General features: G+C 40.0%; 1 protein-coding gene across 1 annotated transcript in view; it reads left to right on the forward strand.

The window, feature by feature from the left end:
• The window catches only part of rasgrf2a (Ras protein-specific guanine nucleotide-releasing factor 2a), an 88,016-nt gene extending 65,573 nt beyond the window's left edge, over nucleotides 1-22,443 (forward strand). Inside the window, exons 10-29 of the mRNA XM_062434499.1 lie at nucleotides 82-245; nucleotides 1,591-1,657; nucleotides 1,748-1,884; nucleotides 1,990-2,072; nucleotides 3,247-3,495; nucleotides 3,917-4,009; nucleotides 4,114-4,637; nucleotides 7,722-7,847; nucleotides 7,960-8,049; nucleotides 9,428-9,534; nucleotides 13,605-13,717; nucleotides 15,652-15,712; nucleotides 15,838-15,867; nucleotides 17,167-17,270; nucleotides 19,272-19,356; nucleotides 20,313-20,510; nucleotides 20,604-20,683; nucleotides 21,344-21,461; nucleotides 22,154-22,222; nucleotides 22,348-22,443. Coding sequence (XP_062290483.1) covers nucleotides 82-245; nucleotides 1,591-1,657; nucleotides 1,748-1,884; nucleotides 1,990-2,072; nucleotides 3,247-3,495; nucleotides 3,917-4,009; nucleotides 4,114-4,637; nucleotides 7,722-7,847; nucleotides 7,960-8,049; nucleotides 9,428-9,534; nucleotides 13,605-13,717; nucleotides 15,652-15,712; nucleotides 15,838-15,867; nucleotides 17,167-17,270; nucleotides 19,272-19,356; nucleotides 20,313-20,510; nucleotides 20,604-20,683; nucleotides 21,344-21,461; nucleotides 22,154-22,222; nucleotides 22,348-22,443 — 2,594 coding nt within the window. The remainder of the gene's footprint in view (nucleotides 1-81; nucleotides 246-1,590; nucleotides 1,658-1,747; nucleotides 1,885-1,989; nucleotides 2,073-3,246; nucleotides 3,496-3,916; nucleotides 4,010-4,113; nucleotides 4,638-7,721; nucleotides 7,848-7,959; nucleotides 8,050-9,427; nucleotides 9,535-13,604; nucleotides 13,718-15,651; nucleotides 15,713-15,837; nucleotides 15,868-17,166; nucleotides 17,271-19,271; nucleotides 19,357-20,312; nucleotides 20,511-20,603; nucleotides 20,684-21,343; nucleotides 21,462-22,153; nucleotides 22,223-22,347) is intronic.
• The last annotated feature ends 3,418 nt before the right edge of the window (nucleotides 22,444-25,861 follow it).

Genomic DNA, 25,861 nt, shown 5'->3' on the forward strand with positions numbered 1-25,861 from the left:
CATCATCATCATCATCATCATCATCATCATCATCATCATCATCATCATCACCATCATCATCATCATCATCATCATCATCAGGGTCTCTCATCCAGCTGCCGTCCAGCAGCGAGCGGGGCATGCTCAGTAAGGTGCGTCTGGGCTCGCTCTCTCTGAGGAAGGAAGGAGAGAGGCAGTGCTTCCTGTTCACCAAACACTTCCTCATCTGTACCCGAACATCTGGAGGAAAACTTCACCTGCTGAAGGTCGGTCTAAACCACAACACTGGAAATAAGGATCGCCCCTAATCTCTTATTCATAAATTATAGGTTCTTTATCAGCAGTTCTTTAAATAATAAACACTCAGCATTTACCACACAGAAACTAATTGGACTAATTATGAGAACCCTTGACTGTGAAATTATGAAAGTCACAGTTTTAAGCTCTTTTCATATCAAATCTGTCTATAAAAGCAATTCCTTCTTATCAAATGGGTCATTAATTAAAGTTTCAACAGCAAAATCAGTTGTGAAATTCATTCTTGATTATTTGATGTAAATCTCCAGCTAACTTGCCCTCGTTGGTTCCATAAGGGTTAAATTTGGGCAGCAATATGGGTCCCACGTGGGTTTGTCTGCAGTTTCCATGGTGACCCTACTAGTGTTTGCCCATATGGGCTTCAAGTGGGTTCTGACTGGGTTTCAGGTGGGGCCCATCTGGGTGAGTTACACATGTGGGGCCCATGTTTTTGAAACAATATGGGGCCCCTAGAGTTCGTCCTGTTTAAAGTTGCAAGCAGCGATAACCGGGCCCTCGCTCCCCCCGCCTCGCTCCGCTCCGCAACGCATCTTCAAGGTCCCGCCCGACTTCCTGTTGGAGTTAGCATATGGGTCCAAGAGACTTTTTTGTGCATCTGGTCATGAAATATGAGCGTACCAAATTTCGTTCATCTATGTCAATCCTGAGGGAGGGGCTCAATTTTCTTAATCTTCTACAGGGTGGAGTGGCACCATTTGGCCAGCAGTTCCTGTTTTATGGCGAAACATCAAAATTCCTCACATCGCCACGAAGCAACCAAACCAGTAATCAAAAACATTTGGATAACCTTTCATCTCCAATGTCTCAAGATGTTTCTGAGTGAATTTGAATTCGGTCAGATTAAATCTCTAGGAGGAGTTCAAATATGATGCGTGGAAAACGCCAAAATGGGGCTCATTCAGTCAGCCCATGTGGACTTCACATGTGGGGCCCATGTTACTGAAACCATGTGGCCAGCAAAATTTGCCCAGTTCAAGCCCACTCAGTACCCACATGGTCATGCTGGCTGGTTCAGAACATTTTTAAGTCTCTCTATCTTAAATATTGCCCAAATATCACATGAGCATGCAGCTCTTATTATAAATGTCCTGTAATGTCTGAATTAAGCCAAAAGGAATACTTAAAGGGTAAGTTTGCAGTTTTTCTGTCTTAAAACACATATATCTAATAGAGCATCGCTTTAAAAACACCCTGAAACTATTACCTAAGTGTTGTATTTTCTATATCAACTACCAGAGTGGTCAGCTTTGTTACATCTGATCTAAAAAGCCTTTATTTCCCCTTCCCTAACAGCAAGGAGGAGCGTTATCTCTGATAGAGTGTACTCTGATAGAAGAGCTTGATGCCAGTGATGAAGACTGTGAGTATTGTTTTATTTCATCAAATCCAATTTCTTTGACTCAACTTCACCATTTTCCCTTATAACTACTATGTTATGTTATTATTTCAGACAATGCAGCGGGTCAGGGCTTCAACCATCTGGAGTTTAAAATAGTGGTGGAGCCTCCCGATGGTCAGTCCTTCTCCGTCGTCCTCTTGGCTCCGTCACGCCAGGAAAAAGCCGCCTGGACCAGCGACATCAGCCAGGTGAGCCTGACCGTTTAAAGCAGAAATACAGGACTGGATGGTGATGATGGTGTTTTTTTTGTTTTCTGATCATGTTTCTCTGCTCTGTGTGGTTTTAATCTTTAGTGCATTGATAATATCCGATGTAACGGCCTGATGAGCAGCGTGTTTGAGGAGAACTCCAAAGTTTCTGTGCCGCACATGATCAAGTAAGGAAGGAGAATCAGACTTTAAATTCATGTCGTCCTCCCGGGTCAAATTGACCCTGTCTGTTTTGACTGTTCCTTCTTTCCTCCCTTCCTTCCTTCTGTCTGTCCTTCCTCCCTCCCTCCTTCTCTCTTTCCTCCCTTCCTTCTTTCCTTCCTCCATCCCCCTTTCTTCCTTCCTTCTTTCCTTCCCTCCTTCCTTCTTTTCTTCCTTCTTTCCTCCCTCCCTCCTTCTTCCTTCCCTCCTTCCTTCCTTTCTTCCTTCCTACCTTCCTTCTTTCCTTCTTTCCTCCTTCCTTCCTTCTTTCATTGCTTCCTCCCTACCTCTTTTCCTGTCTCCCTCCCTCCTTCTTTCCTTCCTTCCTCCCTCTTTTCCTTCCTTCATCCTCCCTTCCTTCCTCCCTACCTTCCTTCCTTGACTCAAGGACAACAGGAGGGTTAAGAGTTACACTTAATACTATTAAAATTAAACTGGTAATGAATTGATCTACTTACAAGTATTATCATCTTATTCCTCTATTAATTAACTATTAAAAACACTCTAATGAGCCACACTGCTGCGCTGAATGAACACACACACACCGTTTTGCTGCTAGAAATACTCACTAGAGCACCAAACATGGATTCATCCGCCGCTGAAAGTAGTCCCCAATAAATGTATCATTACTATTTGAAAACTACCTGTTTGAGTAATGTTTGCTAAAAACTAGAGTGACCAGCCTTTTAAGGGAATTATTTAACCTTGTTTAACCTTCGTGTTCCTTCTTTCCTCCCTTCCTTCCTTCTGTCTGTCCTTCCTCCCTCTCTCCTTCCCTCCTTCCTTCCTCCCTCCTTTCTTTCCTTCTTCCTCCCTTCCTTCCTTGACTCGAGGACAACAGAAGGGTTAAAAATATTTGTAACCTGATTTTTAAAGATTAACAGCAGTGGTCTCTAACTCTAACTGCATGATTTAGATATCTCCACTTCTCTAATACACCTGATTCTTATTATTAGCTCTTTATAAAGCAGCTGAAGCTCATTAGGGGGCTTTATAACGAGTTAATAATTAGAATCAGGTGTGTTAGAGTGGAGAGATACCTAAAACATGCAGGGCAGTAGCTCTACAGGTTCAGGGTTGGAGACTGATTTACACCATCCAAACGTAGCTTCATATAACTTCATATTTTTCTTCGTTAAGGTCCGACACCCGGCTGCATAAAGACGACGTGGACATTTGCTTCAGCAAGACGCTCAACTCTTGCAAAGTGCCACAGATCCGATACGCCAGTGTGGAGCGTTTGCTTGAGCGTCTGACCGACCTACGTTTCCTCTCCATCGACTTCCTCAACACCTTCCTGCACACCTACAGGATCTTCACCACCGCCGCTGTCGTCATCGACAAGCTGGCGGTCATCTACAGGAAGCCGTTCACCTCCATACCTGTCAGGTTCGTGTTGTCATCGATGCCGCCTCCTCCTCTTCCTCCTTCATCATCACTGCTGTTTCATCATGTTCATCATCAACATCATGATCATGTGTTCGCTCTTTAGGGGTGTAAAGCACACGTTTCAATATCAATTCAATGAACAACGACTCAATGTTTGCCGATATTACAAAGTCTGCCATGGTATGATTTAGATTTGATTGGATTCAAGAGGCAGATCTATCTATCGGCTCGTTGCTCATTAAATCGATGTATCTTTACACCCTTATTGCTCATCATGCATGATTGCCCTCAGTACCTCTTGTCACTCACTCAATCTTTCCATTTTTCCATTTCCACACTCTCCTCTCATTATTCACCTCCTGTCATACTCTCCACCCCCCTTCCTCCACCACTCCTCCTCCTCTTCCTCTCGCTGTCCCAGGATCGAACAGCTTTCATGTGATCGTCTGTCCATCATGTCCCTCTGTCCCGACTACAGTCTGAAGATCACGCGGCTCGCTCTCGACCAGACTAAGTAAATAAACAACTTCCTGCTGGGCTCGACCGCTGATTCACTCGCTCCAACATTCGTCAGACACCTCTCTCTCCTCTCCATCACCTCTTCCTCTCTCCTCTCAGGTCTCTGGAGCTCTTCTTCGCCACCAACCAAGGGGGCACGTGGGGATCCGACCCTTTAAACAACAAATCGCCGAGGCTGTGCCGCAAGTTTTCCTCTCCTCCTCCTCTCTCCATCCCCTCCCGCACCTCCTCCCCCGTCCACAGCCGCAAGCTCTCCCTCAGCTCCCCTATCAATTCCAAAGCAGGAGCCTTAGACTTGTCCACCACTCCTTCCTCCTCTGCAGCCAACTCCCCCACCTCCACTCACAGCCCCTCCATCTCTTCTCCGCCTCCCAACTCGACCAGGCCTCCCTCTGGTTTTTCCTCTCCTCCGCCCACCGCCACACGCTCCCCCAGCTTCCCACACACCTCTTCTGGGGTGTCGTCTCCGCCCCCCACCTCCACCAAAGCCCCCCTGGACCTCAGCCGTGGTCCCAGCTCGCCGGAGCTCAGCCCGGTGGCGGCGGCAGTGGCGGAGGACGTCAGCGGGGATCTGCCTCGCATCGATGCCTTCTGTGGGAAGCTGAGGCGAAGCATCCGCAGGGGTAAGAAGACAAATGTGATTCACACGACTTACTGTCGACTCACGGTTATGAAATTGTGGCTTTAAAAAACAGGTAAATGCACTTTAGAGTTTAGAGCTTTTATTACACATTGAATGACACTGAATTTTGTGAAGAATTAGTGCTTCTTCTGCAAAAAGTCAAAGAACTGCTGCTATGAATGCAGTTTATTTCTTACTAATATTCAGAGTTGGGAAGGTTACTTTGGAAATGTAATAGGTTACAGATTACTAGTTACTCTATTGAAAATGTAATAAGTAATGACTTCATCAAAGTAATGTAACTTATTACATTTGATGACTTTTCTAATTTTCTAACCAATGTTTTCAGCTGTTAGGGTAAATGTTCCCTCCCTCCCTCCCTCCATCTGTCCTTCCTTCCTTCCTTCCTTCCTTCCTTCCTTCCTTCCTTCCTTCCTTCCTTCCTTCCTTCCTTCCTTCCTTCCTCCTTTCCTTCCTCCTTTCCTTCCTCCTTTCCTCCCTCCCTTCCATCTGTCCTTTCTTCCTTCCTTTATTCCTTCCTCTCTTTCTTCTTTCCTTTCTTCCTTCTTTCCTTCCTTCCTTCCTTCCTTCCTTCCTTCCTTCCTTCCTTCCTCCCTCCCTCCTTCCTTCCCTCCCTCCCTTCCATCTGACCTTCCTTCCTTCCTTCCTTCCTTCCTCTCTTCTTTCCTTCCTTCCTTCCTTCCTTCCTTCCTTCCTTCCTTCCTTCCTTCCTTCCTAAGATCTAAGTTCAGCTGTTAGGGTAAGTGTTCCCATTAAGCACAGAATCTAAGTCCAGCTGTTTTTCATGGATACTGACATGATTTATAAGGGAGATCATTTCTTATAAAGCAACATTTATCTCTCATGTGAAAATGTATCCATTAGTTCATGTAGATTTTGGAATATAAAATAAAGATATCTGATGAATAAAGTGGGTTTATTGGTACTGTGACTCCATTTAAGCCCATGTGTGCTCCAAATAAGCCCACGTCATGATTTATTTACTAAATCGAAAGAAAACATTGATTTAAAAGAATTAAAAACAGCAATATATGTATTCAGTAACATGTTAAATATTTAAAAAATGAGGAAAAAAGCCCTCCTGAGCAAAATCTTAAAGGTCTGACTTCAGATGTAACCTCCTTTGTTACAAAATGTTACAACATGTTCATCAGTAACTGTAACAGATTACAGTTACATTTACTCCTCAACACTGCTGATATTACACTTGAATGTGACACATGACTGATAGTGGCCTGCCAACCCAAATAAGCGAGGGAACCAGAGACGTAAATGGGTCACCTCTACCCAACGAAGGAATAATAATCGTGCTCTTAGATCACCATCTGGCTACAGCTGACAGCTTGTTCACGATAAAAACATGGGCATGGGGCCACAAACTCTCTGACGACAAAGTGGAGTGAAGGGAGAGACAGACAAAGAAAGAAAATGATGAGGTGAACAGAGTGCTCATGTGGCGGCTCGAGTGCCTCCGAAAAGGAAAATGACATATTGAATGGGTGAAATGGAAAGACCTCCGATAAAAAGCCAAAACACAGCAGCTTATGACCCAATAGTTCAAAGATCAGTGTCTGGATAAAACTAATGCAGTAACATATAAACAGTCCTGACAGATGTAATGATTTATTTAATGGTAACTATGGAGGTGTTTTTATTATTTAGTCCACCCTTCATATAAATAGGGGGAGAAAATTAAAGAAAACACTTCTCAGTTTAAAATATATAACTCAGAAACAAGCGATTTATGACAGATTTGTTTACTTAAGAGATGAAAGTTTGTTGAATCCAACTTGGAAACCTGATACAGATAAAAGTATGAAAGCTTTACGATAAGAATATTAAAAATGTTCTTGCATGAAACCACAAATAAAGGAGCCTGATTGCTTTCTAGCCAAGAATCAGGTACCTGAGAAACTGTTAAAACTGCTTTTTACAAGAGCTGTAACGATTAGTCAATTAAGTGATTAGTCAATTAAGTGATTAGTCAACAATTTTGATGATCCATTAATAGTTTTGAGTCATTTTTTAAGAGAAAAAAGCAATAATTCTGTGAGTTTGCTGCTTTTCTGCTTTCTGCTTCTAACTCACTAACTCACTAACTCACTAACTTACTAACTTACTAACTTACTAATTTACTAACTATCCCACTAACTCACTAACACACTGACTCACTAACCCAATAACTAACTAATCCACACACACACCCACTCACTCACTCACTCACTCACTCACTCACTCACTCACTCACTCACTCACTCACTCACTCACTCACTCACTCACTCACTCACTCACTCACTCACTAACCAAATAACTGACAAACTAACTCACTCACTCACTCATTCACTCACTCACTGACTAACTAACTAACTAACTGACTGACTAACCCAATAACTAACTAATCCACACACACACTCACTCACTCACTCACTCACTCACTCACTCACTCACTCACTCACTCACTCACTAACCAAATAACTGACAAACTAACTCACTCACTCACTCATTCACTCACTCACTCACTGAGTAACTAACTAACTAACTAATTCACTCACTCACTCACTCACTCACTCATTAACTAACTAACTCACCCACAAACTAACTAACCCACTAACTAACCCATCCACTCACTTACTAACTAACTAACTAACTAACTAACTAACTAACTAACTAACTCACTCACTCTGCCTCTAACCCACTCACTAACTCATTGACTAACTACCTTAATAACTCACTAACTAACCCACACACCCACTAACTAACTAACTAACTCACTCACTCACTGACTGACTGACTCACCCACAAACTAACTAACCCACCCACGTACTAACTAACTAACTAACTAACTAACTAACAATCATCAAGTAGCATAAACAGCATCTTTCAACAATATGAACTATATAAAACAGTTTTAAGAAAATAACATAAAAACAAATAAGCGGGAATAAAACTTGTAAAAACATGAATTCAATAAAAAATAAATGATGAAACAGACGATAAAAGGTGAGTTTTTAATTTAAAGACATAATCAATAGAAATGATTAACATGTGACGTTTCTGTTCTCAGTTGTTCTGGAGTCAGTTTCTCTGGATAAGTTTATACCTGAAGCTCCAGCCAGCAGCGAGCCGGGTGACATGTCTCCCTGCCGCTCGCCGTCGACGCCGAGGCACCTTCGCTACAGACAGTCAGGAGGTACACGCATACACACACACGCACACACACACACACACACACACACACACACACACACACACACACACACACAGAGCAGCCATTCGTTTTTAATGTCTTTTCTTCCTCGCAGTCACATCGGGGGAAAACTCTCGCTGTACGATGTCGCCGGCTTCAGCGTTCGCCATTGCCACTGCTGCCGCGGGGCACAGCAGCTCCCAGGGTGAGTACGGCAAGCCGCAAGGGTCAAAACGACACTCAGAGCTGCTGTTAAATCACAGTGTAAATGCTCTTTAAGACGCTGTTGAGTGGCAGGAAGCAGCAGCAAATCTTCTGCAATAAAGGGTTAGAGTTGTGTGTTAGACGCTCACATCTGGAACAAAAAAAACTTTAACCTTCCTGTCGTCCTCCTGGGTCAAATTGACCCCCGTCTGTTTTGACTGTTCCTTCTTTCCTTCCTTCCTTCTCTCTTTCCTCCCTCCCTTCTTTCCCTCCATCCCTCTTTCTTCCTTCCTTCCTCCCTCCCTCCTTCTTTCCTTTTTTCCTCCTTCTTTCCTTCCTTCCTTCCTTCTTTCCTCTGTCCTTCTTTCCTTCCTTCCTCCCTACCTCTTTTCCTTTCTCCCTCCCTCCCTCCTTCCTTCTTTCCTTCCTTCCTTCCTTCTTCCTCCCTTCCTTCTTTACTCCCTCCTTTCCTTCCTTCTTCCTCCCTTCCTTCCTCCTTTTCTTCCTTCCTTCATCCCTCCCTTCCTTCTTCCTCCATTCCTCCATTCCTTCCTCCTTTCCTTCCTTCCTTCCTCCCTTCCTTCCTTCCTCCCTCCTTTCCTTCCTTCTTCCTCCCTTCCTCCCTCCCTTCCTTCCTTGACTCGAGGACATCAGAAGGGTTAAAAACCTTCCTTCCATCTTTCCTTACTTTCTTTCTCATGTCCTTCTGTCCTTCCTTTCTTTCTCATGTCCTTCTGTCCTTCCTTCCTTCCTTCCCTCTTTTCATCCGTCCTTCCTTCCTTCTGTCCTTCCTCCCTTTCTTCCCTCCCTCCTTCCTTCTATATTTCCTTCCTCCCTTTCTTTCCTTCCTGTCTTCTTTACGTTCCTTCGTTCCTTTTATCCTTCCTTCCATCTTTCCTTACTTTCTTTCTCATGTCCTTCTGTCCTTCCTTTCTTCTGTCCTTCCTCCCTTTCTTCCTTCCTTCTTTCCTTCCTTCCTTCCTTCCTTCCTTCCTTCCTTCCTTCCTTCCTTCCTTCCTTCCTTCCTTCCTTCCTTCCTTCCTTCCTTCCTTTCGTTCCTGTCTTCTTTTCGTTCCTTCGTTCCTTTTATCCTTCCTTCTATCTTTCCTTACTTTCTCTCTCATGTCCTTCTGTCCTTCCATCTGTCCTTCCTCCCTTTCTTCCTTCCTTCATTCTGTTCGTCCATTATATTTTCTTCCCTCCCTCCTTCCTTCAATCTTTCTTTCCTGTCTCCTTTCGTTCGGTCTTTCCTTTTTTTTTAAGGTGTGAGTCCAGAAGCAGCGCTCTGTATAAAGGTGGCACACTTTTAAAGAGGTTTAATACAGCAGAGTTCAAGGTGTCGCCTGCTGCACTAATCTTTTAATGTCTTTCTTTTTCAGGTTTCAGTAATTCAGAGAAATCCTGCGACAAAGAATTCATTATCCGCAGAGCAGCGACCAACCGAGTCCTCAACGTGCTGCGACACTGGGTCTCCAAACACTCCCAGGTGAGTTCACTACCTGTTTAACCCTCCTGTTGTCCTCGAGTCAAGGAAGGAAGGGAGGAAGAAGGAATGGACGGGGGGAGGAAGAAGGAAGGAAAGAAGGGAGGGAGGAAGGAAGGAGGGAAGGAAGGAAAGAAGGAAGGAGGGAGGGAGGGAGGGAGAAAGGAAAAGAGGTAGGGAGGAAGGAAGGAAAGAAGGACAGAGGAAAGAAGGAAGGGAGGAAGGTAGGGGGAGGAAAGAAAGAGAGAAGGAGGGAGGGAGGGAGGAAGGAAGGAAAGAAGGACAGAGGAAAGAAGGAAGGGAGGAAGGTAGGGGGAGGAAAGAAAGAGAGAAGGAGGGAGGGAGGGAGGAAGGAAGGAAGGAAGGAGGGAAGGAAGGAAAGGAGGAGGGAGGAAGGAAGGACAGAAGGAAGGAAGAAAGGGGGATGGAGGGAGTAAAGAAGGAAGGGAGGAAGGAAAGGAAGGAAGGAGGGAAGGTGGGAAGGAAGGACAGAAGGAAGGAAGAAAGGGGTATGGAGGAAGGAAAGAAGGAACAGTCAAAACAGACTGGGTCAATTTGACCCGGGAGGACGGCAGGAAGGTTAATCCCATTTCTCTCCACACACAGGACTGTCTTAAAGTCTTCACATATGGTCGTTACCCTTTGAAACTCTGCATCCGATCCCAACCTGACAGCGTCTCTGTTTATGTGTCGCCACCCCCCCCCCCCACACACACACACACACACACCTCTCGCCCCCAATCGAGGTGCTCTTTGCTCCGCGTGTCTTTTCTCCCACTCAGGAATCGTGCAGAAAGGTCAGCATCCTCCCCTGGGGGTTCCTTAAAGGACTATCATTTTCATTTCAGATTATATAAGATGCTATTTTTATTGCAGCTTTTTGAACATTCAGTATTTTTTTGTCTTATTGTTAAACACAGTTGTGGGTCAGTTTGGGTAATACGAGGGTCTGCAGACAGTGAACGCAGCATTCATGATGGGTGCTGATGTTGTTAAACAGCTGTCGGAAAATAACCAATAATATAAACTATTTATTTCTTTATTTTAGACAATTTAAGAAGCCACGAAAAACTTAAAGAAATGAGTAAATCGTCTCAAACTGCAAATCATTAGTGGATTCATTGATTAGCTGTCAGCTGTTAAATTAATCATCAGCTATTTGGGTTTCTGTAAATTAAATTAAACAACATGGCCTATACCTGCTCTATGTGAAAAATGCCTTTAGATAATTTATTTAATCGTTTTGAGTCATTTTTTGAGGAAAAAAATTCCAAATTCTTTGATTTCAGTGTCTTAAATGTGAATATTTTCTGTTTTCTTTAGTCTTCTGTAACAGTATATTAAGTATATTTGAATTGTGGACAAAAAAATGACATGTAAGGACGTTATTTAGGACTTTGGGCAACAGCGTCATTCATTGACTAAACAAATAATCGATTAATCGAGAAAGTAACCAACAGATTAATCATTATTTGGGGCCGTAAAGCCCTCTATAAAAACAGCAAATACTGAGTTTTGGTAATAACTATAATATTAACATTATTTTTTATAGCAGAGGTGCAGCTCAAAGTGCTTCACAACAGAAGATATTACAAGTACTTCACATTAACAAAGGGTCTAAAAGGAGCATAAAGCAATGTTTAAAGATCTTAATGTAATATCAGATGTGTTCATATCATGTGTTGATCCAACAGTTCAGGCTCTTTTTCTGGCCACTGATGTGATTATTATTTATCAGATGTTAGACTGGAAATATTTTATTTACAGCCTGAAAATGATCATGTAAATATTTTATACATACAGGATAACAAAACCCAGATGATCCTGCACACTGTCCATCACGTTTACTCACTTTATTAATATTGTTTCATCCCTCAGACCTTCATCAGTTTAGGTTCATAAAGATAAAAGCTGCCACCCAGAGGATTCCTGCAACACTTCCTGATAAATTAAGGTCAATGAGCTCAATTCACATGTAAAGAAAACTGAGCTCTTCCAATTTTAAACAAGCTTAATTTACAGTTAATATGAGGAGTAAATTCACATCAGGGAGTTTTTTACAGGAGAGAATTCAGCTGCAGATTTGCTTTATCTCATATTCTTCACTATTAATTTCATGATTATTAGAATCTGGATTTCTCTGTTGATATTCATTTATATACAGATGCTGTTTCAGGCTTTATGTGTCATTAATCTACCTCTGTTTTTGTCTTCAACTACTTTTTTACTTTATAGTGTATATGCAAAAGTAAAAATACACCATCTGGTTTAAATGTGCAATATTTAAATGTCCTTTAGAGGGCGTTGTTTCCCTGCAGTCACTGAGGCTGTAAAGGATTAGGAGTCTGGTGGATGGGACTTTTTTTTTTATAAACTATGAATCGCCAACTATTTGTTTTATAATTGATTAATCATTTTGAGTCATTTTTAAGAGAAAAAAAGTCCAAATTCTTTGATTCCAGCTTCTCAAATGTGAATATTTTCCCCTTTTTTAAAGTCCTATATGACAGTAAACTGAATATTTTTGAGTTGTGGACAAAAATCTAAAACATCTGAGGATGTCATTTTGGACTTTGGGCAACACTTCAACTATATTATTTAGTTAAATCTATGAAATTAATAGCCAATAATTTATATAATTGATTAATCATTTTGACTCATTTTTTAAGAGATAAAAAGTCCAAATTATTTAATTCCAGCTTCTCAAATGTGAATATTTTCTGTTTGTTTTAGTCCTATATAATAGTAAACTTAATAGTTTTGGGTTGTGGACAAAAAAAATCATCATTTTTGACTTTGGGGCAACATGTCAACTATATTACAGATCAAAAGTACTAGTCTGTTTTATGGACCAAATATAGTTTCACCCACGTTGTTAATATTTGGCTTTTTCTAAATTTTAAATATCTTATTTTAATGCTGCTTGTAATGTGTTTTATGATGACCCTAACCCTAAAACGTGTTTATCTATTAATGAAGTTGATCTATACTATGTGCTAAGTGTTGCTGCAGCTTTGACTTTTTTTAGATTTTTTTTTTCCTTCTCCGTGCATCTTGGAAGTCGGTGAAGTCGTGCCAGAAACCTCAACTCTAGATCAAAAATACTTTCAAATTATATAATTATTACCAGTATTAAATCAAGCAGAATATCTCTTATAGACTTTTAAAACACAATCCTCTATATATTCTGCCTTTCTGTAAGTGTGTAATTTCTTAATCTTCTTGTGGTCAATCTCCCGGGTCAAATGACCCTGTCTGTTTTGACTGTTCCTTTTTTCCTTCCCTCCTTCCTTCCTTCCTTTCCTTCTTCCCTTCCTTTTTTCCTCCCTCCCTCCTTCTCTCTTTCCTTCCTCCCCCTACCTTCCTCCCTTCCTTTCCTCTGTCCTTGTTTCCTTTCTTCCTTCCTTCCTTTCCTTCCTCCCTTCCTTCCTTCCTCCCTCTCTTCCTTCCTTCCTCCCTCCCTCCCTCCTTTCCTTCCTTCTTCCTCCGTTCCATCCTTCCTTCCTCCCTTTCATCCTTCCTTCTTCCTCCCTTCCTTCCTTCCTTCCTCCCTCCCTCCTTTCCTTCTTCCTCCGTTCCATCCTTCCTTCCTCCCTTCCATCCTTCCTTCTTCCCTCCCTTCCTTCCTTCCTTCTTCCTCCCTTCCATTCTTCCATTCTTCCTTCTTCCCTCCCTTCCTTCCTTCCTCCCTCCCTCCTTTCCTTCCTTCTTCCTCCGTTCCATCCTTCCTTCCTCCCTTCCATCCTTCCTTCTTCCCTCCCTTCCTTCCTTGACTCGAGGACAACAGGAGGGTTAATTTTATAATAATTGTAATAATAATAGCTTTGACCAGGTTAAAAACTAAAAAGTACATCTTTACATCTCCTGTTTTTATGACTCCGTTCTAACTTTTTTGTATTTCTTTCGAGTTTTCTATCCTTTTAAATTCAGTATTTTTAATGTTTTGTGCTGTTTTTCTTTATTAATGTTTGAATATATTAGGTAAAGCAGCTTGAATTGCCCCCCTCAGGTATAAGATGTGATATATTTTCCTTGTTTTAAACATTAATAAAAGTTTTTTTTTTATCCATCAGGACTTTGAAATGAACAGCGAGCTGAAGATGGGGGTGATCGGTTTGTTGGAAGAAGTGCTACGAGATCCAGACCTGATGCCCCAAGAGAGGAAAGCTACATCAAACATATTAAGGTGCATTTTCCACACTTTAAAATACTATCTTATAAGTCTCTTTCTGTAAGTCTCTTTCTGTAGTGTCTGGTACAGTAAATTAAACAAAAGTAATAAAAATATAAATGTTTGGAGCCATACCATTTTAAAACTCAATCATTTATGTAAAGATTTGTCAATATAATTCAATTTCATGTGCAAATATTTTAATTGTTTGTAGTATTTCATCCTCATATGAAGCCAATTTTAATGATTCATTCATTCTTATGGCTGGGAAGCATTTTAATAAGCGATTTAAAAAAAAAAATGTATATAAATCATAATAAAAAGCTGTAATTTTATATGTATAAAATATCTCTACAGTGGGGGGATTTAGGGTAAATTTGTGGGTAAATTTCCTTGTTTTCTTTTTGACATGTGCTGATTACAAACCAAAAGAAACAGTAATGGCAAATTGGAGAAATGTGAAGTAATGAGCAGACTGAGAGAGACTAAGAACGTTTTAGTTCCTGATCTTTGAGTTAAAGGGAGTTAAATCTATGTTATAGCGCCACCATGCTTAAATGGCAATGGTGAGAATAGCAGGCTGGTGTCTTTATTAAAGTGAATTAGTGATGAATCGCCCTCCTGCATGAATCATACATCAATAACAGCCTAATTTTACACTTGATTCTTGATGATTAAGATATAGAAAAACAGAAATGCACTAAAAAAATACTTTATTATTAATTTAGAGATGCCTCAAAATTTCACTAAGCATGTTTTAAGGCTAATTTATTATTTAGAGGAGCTTCTTTACCTCAAGTTAAAGTGAAGTTGAGTCCAAACTTTCGACTGGTACTGTGGATATAACAGAGAACCATTATGAAATACAATACTGACTGTGTCTGAAATCACTCCCTATGTACTATATAGTTCACTGCATTTACTCTCTGCCATTTTATTTGAGTGTCTGAATACTGAGTGTGTAAATGTCTGCACTATATCTTGTCCTCAAATATAAAAAAGTAGTGTACATGGTATGTACTCCTACCGTCATGTTACTCTACAGCTGATGGTGCCGACACATTATGACAACAATGAGTTAGTGTCTGAAATCTTGATTTGCTGCTCACTATTGATTCAACTATTTCGTGTTTATTATATAGAGAGTAGAGCTGAACAATTTTTCATCGATTTGCACTAATAAGGGGTTACATCTCAATTTCGTTGTTCCAATGTACAATGACAATAAAGATCTATTCTATTCTAATTTATCGAAATCACAATCACAAAATACATATTTATTCATATATAATTCATATTATATATATTGTTTGATACAGATGCCCACAAAAATCACACTATAATCCTTTTTGTCTTTGTTTTCAAAGAGGATGAGAGTAATGATGTAAATCTTATCATTATCATTTCAACTTAACTACTTTAAGTGAGTAGTGAATGAGTGAATGAGGGAGTGATTTCAGACACAGTTGCTGTCTATAGAACATGTACATTTAAACAGAAGCCACAAGTATGCATGTAGTTTGCGATTTTTTCATAATGTTAATAGTCGCACACACACACACACACACACACACACACACACACACACACACACACACACACACACACACACACATACACACACACACACACACACACACACACACACACACATCATTATTATGAGTGTTACAGTAGTTTTATTGACACTAATTTGATGTAACTTCTTTTAATAGTTGCATTTTATGTAGTTTTTTTTCTATTTTTAGCTATTTTTATTGTTATTTTACTCTTATATTCCATCTTATATTACATTCATGTTTTAATGTCTTCCTCTTTCTTTGCTGTCCTTTTTTGTTTTATACTCCTTTAATGTGAAGCACTTTGAGCTGCATTTCTTGTAAGAAAGGTGCTATACAAATGAATTTATTATTATATTTACTATTAACAGTATGTGTTTTGCTCTTCAGTGCCCTTTCTCAAGACGAACAGGATGACGCTCAGCTGAAGATAGAAGACATATTACAAATGGTTAGTATCGCTGCATGTTTTCACCACACAGAGCATCATAGAAGGGAAGTTTACTTATTAAAATAAGCAGTATTTGTAGTGATTAAACCTTTTGAAATCATTTATCTCCTGATATTATGGAACAGATAAGCTGTCCACTACTACACTTCATCGTGGTAAGAATAACGTTGATGTTACGAAGAAGTTCCTCCCTTAACAAAGCCGTAGTTAGACGTATACAGTTATAGCTGGATTCCAAATATATTAGGTTAACTTTGTGTAGTATTGTAGTTATTTTAACCTTTGTGTCGTCCTCCCGGGTCAAATTGGCCACGTCTGTTTTGACTGTTCCTTCCTTCCTTCCTTCCTTCCTTCCTTCCTTCCTTCCTTCCTTCCTTCCTTCCTTCCTTCCTTCATTCCTTCATTCCTTCCTTCATTCCTTCCTCCCTCATTTCCTTCTTTCTTCCTCCCTTCATCCTTCCTTCCTCCTTTCCTTCCTTCTTCCTCCCTTCCATCTTTCCTTCCTTCCTCCCTTCCTTCTTCCTCCCTTCCATCTTTCCTTCCTTCTTTCCTCCCTTCCTTCCTCCCTCCTTTCCTTCTTTCTTCCTCCCTTCCATCTTTCCTTCTTCCTTTCCTTCCTTCTTCCTCCCTTCCAACTTTCCTTCCTTCCTCCCTTTCTTCTTCCTCCCTTCCATTTTTCCTTCCTTCCTCCCTTCCTTCTTTATTTCCTTCTTTCCTGCCTCCTTTCCTTCTTTCTTCCTCCCTTCCATCCTCCCTACCTCCTTTTCTTCCTTCTTCTTCCCTTCCTTCCATCCTTCCATCTTTCCTTCCTTCCTTCCTTCCTTACTTCCTTACTTCCTTCCTTCCATCCATCTTTCCTTCCTTCCTTCTTCCTCCCTACTTTCCTTCTTTCTTCCTCCCTTCCATCCTTTCATCTTTCCTTCCTTCCTCCCTTCCTTCCATCCGTCCATCTTTCCTTCCTCCCTTCCTTCTTCCTCCCTTCCATCTTTCCTTCCTTCTTCCTCCCTTCCATCTTTCTTTCCGTCTTTCCTCCCTCCTTTCCTTCTTTCTTCCTCCCTTCCATCCTCCCTTCCTCCTTTCCTTCCTTCTTCTTCCCTTCCTTCCATCCTTCCATCTTTCCTTCCTTTCTTCCTTCCTTCCTTCCTTCCTTCCTTCCTTCCTTCCTTCCTCCCTCCTTTCCTTCTTTCTTCCTCCCTTTCATCCTTTCTTCCTCCTTTCCTTCCTTCTTCCCTTCCTTCCTTCCATCCTTCCATCTTTCCTGCCTTCCTCCCTTCCATCCTTCCATCTTTCCTTCTTTCCTTGACTCGAGGACAACAGGAGGGCTAAATAGTTTTTTTTGTTAAGTTTTGTACTCATTAAATACATTTTGTACACTAACAGTGTGTGTGTGTGTGTGTGTGTGTGTGTGTGTGTGTGTGTGTGTGTGTGTGTGTGTGTGTGTGTGTGTTTTCTAGACGGAGAGTACTAAAGCGGAGTGTTTTGAGTCTCTCTCGGCCATGGAGCTGGCAGAACAGATCACACTACTGGATCACATTGTTTTCAGGGGTATTCCCTATGAGTGAGTGCATTAAGTGTTTAGTAGGTTTGCATTTAAATGTGACTTTAAACTGCCTTTTTTTTGCAGTAATATCAATCAATCTTTATTTGTATTGTGCCAAATCACAACAGAAGTCATCTCAAGGCACTTTACACATAGAGCAGGTCTAAACCGAACTCAGAGACCAGTGGCGGCTGGTGAAAAATATTGTAGGTGGGGCTGTGCTTTATGAACTTTATGCACAGCTCCACTACTTCCTGAACTCAATACAGCTCCTTTATTTTCCTATCTTACATTATTGGACAAACTGATTAATCCAGGTGTGTCTGACCTCACTAGTGACAACAAAAATGGTCAGACACACCTGGATTAATCAGGTTGTCCAATAATGTAAGATAGGAAAATAAAGGAGCTGTATTGAGTTCAGGAAGTAGTGGAGCTGTTTCAATAACCATCCCAAAACAGTTGAACATAAAGGGCTGGATACCAGTGCTCTGTGAAATAGTAATTATTTTATGCCAATATTAATAACTTGAGGCATTCTTATACAAAACATAAATAGCATATTGCACAAACACAAGTTTAGAACCAAATTGGAAACAAATAACTTATTAGGTTTACACATTTTTACACACAAAGCTGTTGACTGTTACAGCAGTGCCCCCTTGTGGCAGAGACATCACATCACAGCAGCAATGTCACCAGAAATCCCACTCTCTCACCCACGGCCGCAAACTTGCCTTGGGGCGACATCTTTATCGCCCTTAAGGCATCAGAATCGACGACGCTGATTGGATAAATTCCTGTTGCTATGTGCGAATCTCTTGTCAGTAATTGGCTGGCTGCTGCACTGACTGGGCGATTTTTCTGTCGCCCCAGCAGCTCAGCAGGGAGCTTTTTTCTCCGAAAATTATGATTTATATTTTATATATGATATGTTATTGCGAATTTAAACAAAGAATTTACTTAAAATAAGTGATTATTGTTCATTTTAATTTTTTAATTTTTAAAATAAAAAAGCAAAAACACTAGGGAGCGCGGCGCCTTATCACCCTCTATTGGCCAGCCGCCAATGAAAGAGACCCAACATTCCCACATGAGCAAGCACTTGGCAACAGTGGCTAGAAAAAAACTCCCTTTTAACGGGAAGAAACCTCAGAACCAGACTCAAAGTGGGAGAACATCTGCCTCGACCGGTTGGGGTAGAGAGGAGAGAGGAAGAATAGAAGAGAGAAGCACATTGGCCCAGATTACCTGTGAGACGAGAAAGCACAGACAACTCCGGGGAAGAAGTTTAGGTTATTGAATGTATTAATAGTACATGAATGTTAATGGATATAGATGGATGGATAGAGAGAGAGAGAGGAGAGAGGAGCTCAGTGCATCATGAGGCAGTTTAAGCCTATAGCAGCATAGACTAAGAGCTGGTCCAGGATTATAAACTATATAAGCTTTATACACAGCAACTTCAGCTGCAGTTATTTCTTTACTTTTCATGATATAAAATGGTAGTTTACAGTTCGGGTGTGTTGAAAAATATACATTATATTATATATATTCTTGGATAACGTGAACAAAGCAGAGTGCAAAATCTGTAAATGTAAACTCTACATATTTGGTTCTTCTTTTAAAAATATGGCCACATAATGAAACTAATATGCAAGAAATAACATCAGAAAATTAGAATAAACATAATTTTATGTTTCCTTAATGATGAATTTAAAATCTACTATTGTATTTTTCTTAAATTGTGCTTCATATATGGTGAGAAATCATGAGAATCCAATGAAAAGAGTGATATATTCTCAGCAAGGGAGAGCAGCTATAATCAATATCTTTATAATAATGTGTTAAATCGTAATGGAAACAAAATGCTGAATGTGGAAATAAGCAAGTTAAACTAAAGTAGTGTTGACTTCATGACTTATTTCTGGTGAAAACTAATAGAGTTAGTTAACAGCAGGTTTAATGTGAACCAAACAGAGAGTCTGACTGCACAGTGTGACGTTTGGTCTCCTGCAGAGAGTTCCTCGGTCAGGGCTGGATGAAGGTGGACAAGTCGGAGAGAACGCCGTTCATCATGAAAACCAGCCAGCACTTCAATGATGTAAGTAGAAAACAGTCTTTTTCATTATAATCCATAATGCTTGATTGTTGTTTTTATTGGGTTTTTGTGTATGTGATTCTGTTAATATGTGAAGCACCTTGTAACTTTGGTTTGGAAAGGTGATATTGATAGAAATAAAGTTTATTATTATTATTATTATTATTATTAGTGGTAGTAGTAGTAGTATTAGTAGTATTATGTCTCAATGTGACAATGTACTCTGATTTCTCTGTTTTTTATTCACTGTATTAGACAAGCGTAGACATTTACATCTGTCTATTTTCCCTATAAATATGCAAATAGTTATTGTTATATAAAGTCAGATATTTGTAAATCCTTAACAGAAGAGCTTTAACATATGTTTTTTTCCCCTCCAATATATTGATGAGACTTTACATACAGTAAAAAATACAATAAAATCACATGGACATAATATTAGTTGCCAGTTCCATTTGGTGGTAAGACTTTGTGTCTATTTAGCATTTATAAAGCAGTATATAAACATTTATTTAATGGTTTATTACACACTATAATGTAGCTTTAAGCAGATATAAGTGTACATTATTTGAAACAACTATTCTAACTTCTCCTGTGAAGACATATTTTATATTTTTATAAGTGTGTTTTACTATATTATCATTCATTTATCCATTTATACAGATACAAGAGGAGTTATATTTGTTGATTAATGCATTAATAAACTCTTATCGCTTCTTGCAATTACATTACAGTGTGTTATAAACCATTTATTAACCCTTTATATACTGTTGATAAATGCTAAATGTGGGAATTTAATCTCTAAAACTAATTTAACATGAATTTAGCATTGTTAGACTGCAGTAGTTTTAGGCAGGTGTACATAATAAACAGCTTACAGTAGAATAATCACTGATGAGAAGAATCATCTCTCATCTTTGTGTTTGTAAAAGTTGGTGTTTCTTATCTTCTCACCACAGATGAGCAACCTGGTGGCGTCTCAGATCATGACCCATACTGACGTAGGCTCCAGAGCCAGCTCCATAGAGAAGTGGCTGGCGGTGGCCGATATCTGCCGCTGCCTCAACAACTACAACGGTGTGCTGGAGATCACCTCTGCTCTCAACCGCAGCGCCATCTACAGGCTGAAGAAGACCTGGGCCAAAGTCTGCAAACAGGTTGGGATTAATCCATTCTCATAAAAAGGGTTGTTAAAAATAAAACTTCCTCTCTACATCAAACGTTATATTTTTTATGTTCTTGTTTTCTAGACGAAGGCGCTAATGGACCGGCTGCAGAAGACCGTTTCATCAGAGGGGAGGTTCAAGAATCTCAGAGAGACACTGAAAAAGTAAATACTTCTAATTTCAGTAAAAATGATAATGTGTAAAGTGATAAATGTGTAAATCCCCTCTCTTAACCCTTACATACTGTTTCGGTCAAATGTGTGTTACCTTGGTAACAGAGAGTTTACCACGCACACCACATAATTGGTTCAATTCCAGCAAGGGACCATTACTACAGGTCATTCCCTTTCTCTCTCCCTGTTTCCTGTCGGCCTCTATGCCATCTCATTTCAAATAAAGGTTAAATGCCCAAAAATACATCTTAAAAAAAAATTAAAAAAAGAGGCACACTTGACAGTTGTAATAACACCCCAAATGTCTGAAATTTGATAACTTTTCCTAAAGTGGAAAATGTCCCAGGTAAAATAGGACATGATATTGTGTGATAGGAGCTGTTTAGTGATGTAAAAGCTAAAAAAAAACACTCTCTCTGCTCTCTGAAACATGAATCAAGGTTTAATCACATTTATTGATCAGTCAGATCGACTATTGATGCTTTCTAAACACATCTGTGCTTCAACATTTGGTATAGACACTTTTTATGAGGGGATTCTTAGACCGGGTCAAAATTGACCTGGAACATACTGCAAGGGTGTAGAATATGAACAGTATGTAAGGGTTAAACACAGACTAATGTGATGTTTAATGTGTGTATTTGTGTGCAGCTGTAACCCTCCGTGTGTCCCGTACCTGGGCATGTACCTCACTGACCTGGCTTTCATTGAAGAGGGAACGCCCAACTTCACTGAGGAGGGCCTGGTCAACTTCTCCAAGATGAGGATGGTAAATATATACTCTTACCCTCTTCTTCTGTTCTTTTATAATCCTAATTAAGACCTAAATTGACCCACCTTGAACATCAAATGTCCAATCATAGTTTTCAAACCAGAACTCAGCACAGCAAGTCAAAGGTTTGGATTTTTCCACATGTTGAAGCATGGGTATGTAGTTTGAGAGATATTTTTTAGTACTTTTATTTTACTTCAACTTTTAAAACTCTATTTAGAGAGTTTCAAGTAGGGCTGGGCGATATGGACAAAATCAAGTATCACGATATTTTAGACCAAATACCTCGATATCGATATTGCAACAATAATGTAGAGATGAGTAAAAAGTAAATAAGAGAACAGCTAGAACAGTCTGTTAAGTTTAACAGACAATTACATTCTTTTTGCATTTAAAACCAGGAAAAGACCATGCTGATGACATCACAATATTACGATATCCAAAATCTAAGATTTGATGCATCGTTGCAAAAATAAAAAGCTGTTTTTGTCTCCATCTGCCTGAAATTCATAACCCATAGTTCTGTTACATAATACAACCAAATGCCTTACATATTTGAAACAAAGGGGAGCAAATGGTAAAATGACTAAGTTGCCTTTTTTTTTTTTAATAAACCAGGACATTATCGATTAAAGGGTTAAAATGGCAGCAGTAACTCTGTCTCTCTCTCTCTCTGTCTTTGCTCTCAGATTTCTCATATTATCCGCGAGATTCGTCAGTTCCAGCAAGCACCTTACAGGATAGAGCACCAACCCAAGGTATGTCCAATTAAAACATACCCCACTTCTTTTACTATTACATTATTTATGTAATATAAAGCGATTAAAATCCACCTATTAACACAAAATGTCCTCTCCATCTTCTCCATTCTACCTTTTCACAGGTGACTCAGTTCCTCCTGGATAAAACGCTGGTGATGGACGAAGATACTCTCTATGAGCTCTCACTGAAGATCGAACCTCGAGTACCACCTGGCTAATTCTAACTTAATTTCATATATACGCAAACATATATCACACAGACTCATTGTACATATTTTACAGCTACCAGTATCAACATGCATTAACAGAACTTGAGATTAAAGAAGAAGAAGAAAAAGAAGAAGAAGAAGAAGAAGAAGAAGAAGGGGTTTGTTACATGAAACGGTACACGACCAGTTTATTGTTCTTAGGAAACTCAGGAGAAAATGTGCCTTGTTGTATATTGTATGAATACCTGATGTGTAGGATTTAGTTAAACAGAATGGACTGTATAACACAAACACAACTCTTTGCCATACAATCATACAGTTATGACTGTAGAGACAACCATGTTATAGCTTCTAAACATGGGACTTTAGAAAGTATCCAGTTGCTGCTATCACAATGTAAATACCAAAACAATCTGCCTCGGTAGTCTTGCACATAAACACTGTCACATTACTTTTTTTGTTCTTTATTTGTATTATAATGGCTGGATTTACCTGCTTGGAGCTGCTGGGGTTTCTATTAACACCTTCCTTCCACCCTCTCGGTGCATTGTTAAATGTATATGCTGGAATATTACAGAGCCTTGGTTTGCTGTGTGGTAGTTTAATTAACCTTTGTGTCGTCCTCCCGGGTCAAATTGACCCCGTCTGTTTGACTGTCCCTTCTTTCCTCCCTTCCTTCCTTCCGTCTGTCCTTCTTCCCTCCCTCCTTCTCTCTTTCTTTCCTTCCTCTCGCTTTCCTCCCTTCCTTCTTTCCTTCCTCCATCCCCCTTTCTTGCTTTCTTCTGTCCTTCCTTCCTCCCCCCCTCCTTCCTTCCTTCTTTCCTTTCCTTCCTCCTTCCCTCTCTCCTTCTCACTTTCTTCCCCCCCACCTTCCTCCCTTCCTTCTTTCCTGTCCTTCTTTCCTTCCTTCCTCCATTCCTCTTTTCCTTTCTCCCTCCCTCCCTCCTACCTTCCTTATTTCCTCTGTCCTTCCTTCCTATCCTGCCTCCCTTACTTCTTTCCTTTCCTTCCTTCCTTCCTTCCTTCCTTCCTTCCTTCCTTCCTTCCTTCCTCCCTCCCTCCTTTCCCTCCTTCTTCCTCCCTTCCTTCCTTGACTCGAGGACAACAGGAGGGTTAATCATGTGTACAGGAATACTAATAACCATATTTCTTGTAAACATCTGTAAATGCCATATAAAAACCAGGATTAGACTCAAAAACAGGAAACCAATGTGCATAGAAACATACTCACAGGGAGCCGAAACCATCCTTCAGACCTGCCTGTTTTTGGACCTATAGATTGGTAAGTTGTGTACATGTACATTAACATTTTCGTCACAACTTTGGTGGCAGCAGAATTTACATTTGTAGACAACACTCAACATATTATTATCACAAAGGTGTTGACTATATACACATCCAGCAGAAGTAGAGTAACATTCATAAAACTACCTGATGAATGTTCATTGCACCAGCTAGCAGCCAACTTTGTCTGCTGGACAGACCGGGTACAGACCGGCTTTTTTTGCTGGAAACAAGGTTGGTGACAGTATTGAGTGACCCTCTTTTTTCCCCTTAAACAACCATTCTTTTATACCTTTTTACTAGAGTAGACAGATGACAGAAGATGAAGGGAAATATCTAGAGATGCAACAAAGGTCACTGGCCAGACTGGAACTGGATATGTTGCAGCTCAAAGGTCAAAGCTTCAAACTTGTGAAACGCTCTGGTAGCTGAATAGTTACAGTGCATTTCACATAACTACAAGATCCCTAGTTCAACTCTGACTAGGGACCTTTGTTGCATATCATGCCCCCTTCTTTTCCCTTGTTCCCTGTCTGCTTATCTACTATCAACTGTCCAATAAAGGCAGAAAAGACATATTAAAAAAGAACAAAATAAGCTTTTAACTCATATGCCAACAGGCCGCCACACCCAAAACTGCTACAGTGTTCTTGGGGATTGAAACACAGTATTAGCAGAAACAATGAAGGTCTTATAGCTAGATTGTGACACAAGCACCCTCCTCAAGACAGGGTTGAAGATCAGGTTGTGAAGGACCTTAAAAATTACCAAAAAACCAACTGCTACACAGCAAACCTGGGTGTTTTTGGGGAAACCTGGTGGTCTGGAGCCCTCGGACATTTGCCTGTTTTGCCCGGTTGTTAATCCAGCTTCATGTATGATGGACTTGTATGTAAGGAGGGAGGGAGGGAGGAAAGAAGGAAGGGAGGTAGGAAAGGAAGGAAGGACGGAGGAAGGAAGGAAAGAAGGAAGGAGGGAGAGAGGGAGAAAGGGAAAGAGGAAGAGAGGAAGGAAGGGAAGAAGGACAGAGGAATGAAGGAAGGGAGGAAGGTAGGGTGGAGCAAAGAAAGAGAAGAAGGGAGGGAGGAAGGAAAGAAGAAAGGGGGATGGAGGAAGGAAAGAAAGAAAATGAGGGAGAGAGGAAGGACAGATGGAAGGAAGGAAGGGAGGAAAGAAGGAACAGTCAAGACAGACGGGGTCAATTTGACCCGGGAGGACAACACAAAGGTTAAGTCAGGCTTCACTTATTCACACATTTGTATATCTTCACTCATCTGTTAAACTAAAGGTTTATGTTGTTGCAGTTGCTATTGTATTACATTTTGCATGTTACAGCAAAAAAATAAATAAATAGCTAACACACATTCCAAATCTGAATATATGCTAATGGCAGATTTAGGATTATTGATAACTTGACAATCAAAAGCACGTCAGCTGAAAATCATGTCTTTTCAGTTTTATAATGTTCATTTTGTACACAAAACTTTCTGATTTTAAATCCTCATTGGCCTAAAAGGTTTCTTACATGCTACAAGATCCCACAGTTATGTTTCCTTTACATGTACGTATGACTATTATTATAAGTCCCTTGTCAATGTGGTCTTTTAATCATATTCATGTTTTAAACCTTGTTGACTGTATTAGTAAAATAGTAAGATCTCTGCAGTATTCATTTGTAAAGAATGTCAATAGACTAAACTTGAATATAGCATGATCTCTCCTCTTCAGATAACTGCTATCCTTATAGTTGACTGTTACTGAGTATTTTTTTGAGGTTTATTCATTAATTTCGGCTCATTCCTGACGTCAGGAATCTTTTAATACTTAAATGCATTAGTGTACAATACCCTTGCTTTCCTACATTGCTGTAATTTCCTGTTCTGCTGTTGTATTTTTCCATTCATTTCACGGTGTAATGTACATAAATGTACACATTCCAGGCTTAAAAATAAAAGCAAAAAATGATTAAGTGGTTGTAAATCCTTGTTATGATGGGTAGAGATGACGATATGAGATCTCAACATACTTCAACCTATAAGAAAACACATGCAAGGAGACAAAACACAAGCAAATGAGCATCTTTACCAAGTTGTCAACATATAGAAAACACCGGTAAATACAGTACATTTCCTTCAGAAACTGC

This window comes from Scomber scombrus, chromosome 15 (assembly GCF_963691925.1).
Source record: "Scomber scombrus chromosome 15, fScoSco1.1, whole genome shotgun sequence".
In the NCBI taxonomy this organism is placed as follows: Eukaryota; Metazoa; Chordata; class Actinopteri; order Scombriformes; family Scombridae; genus Scomber; species Scomber scombrus.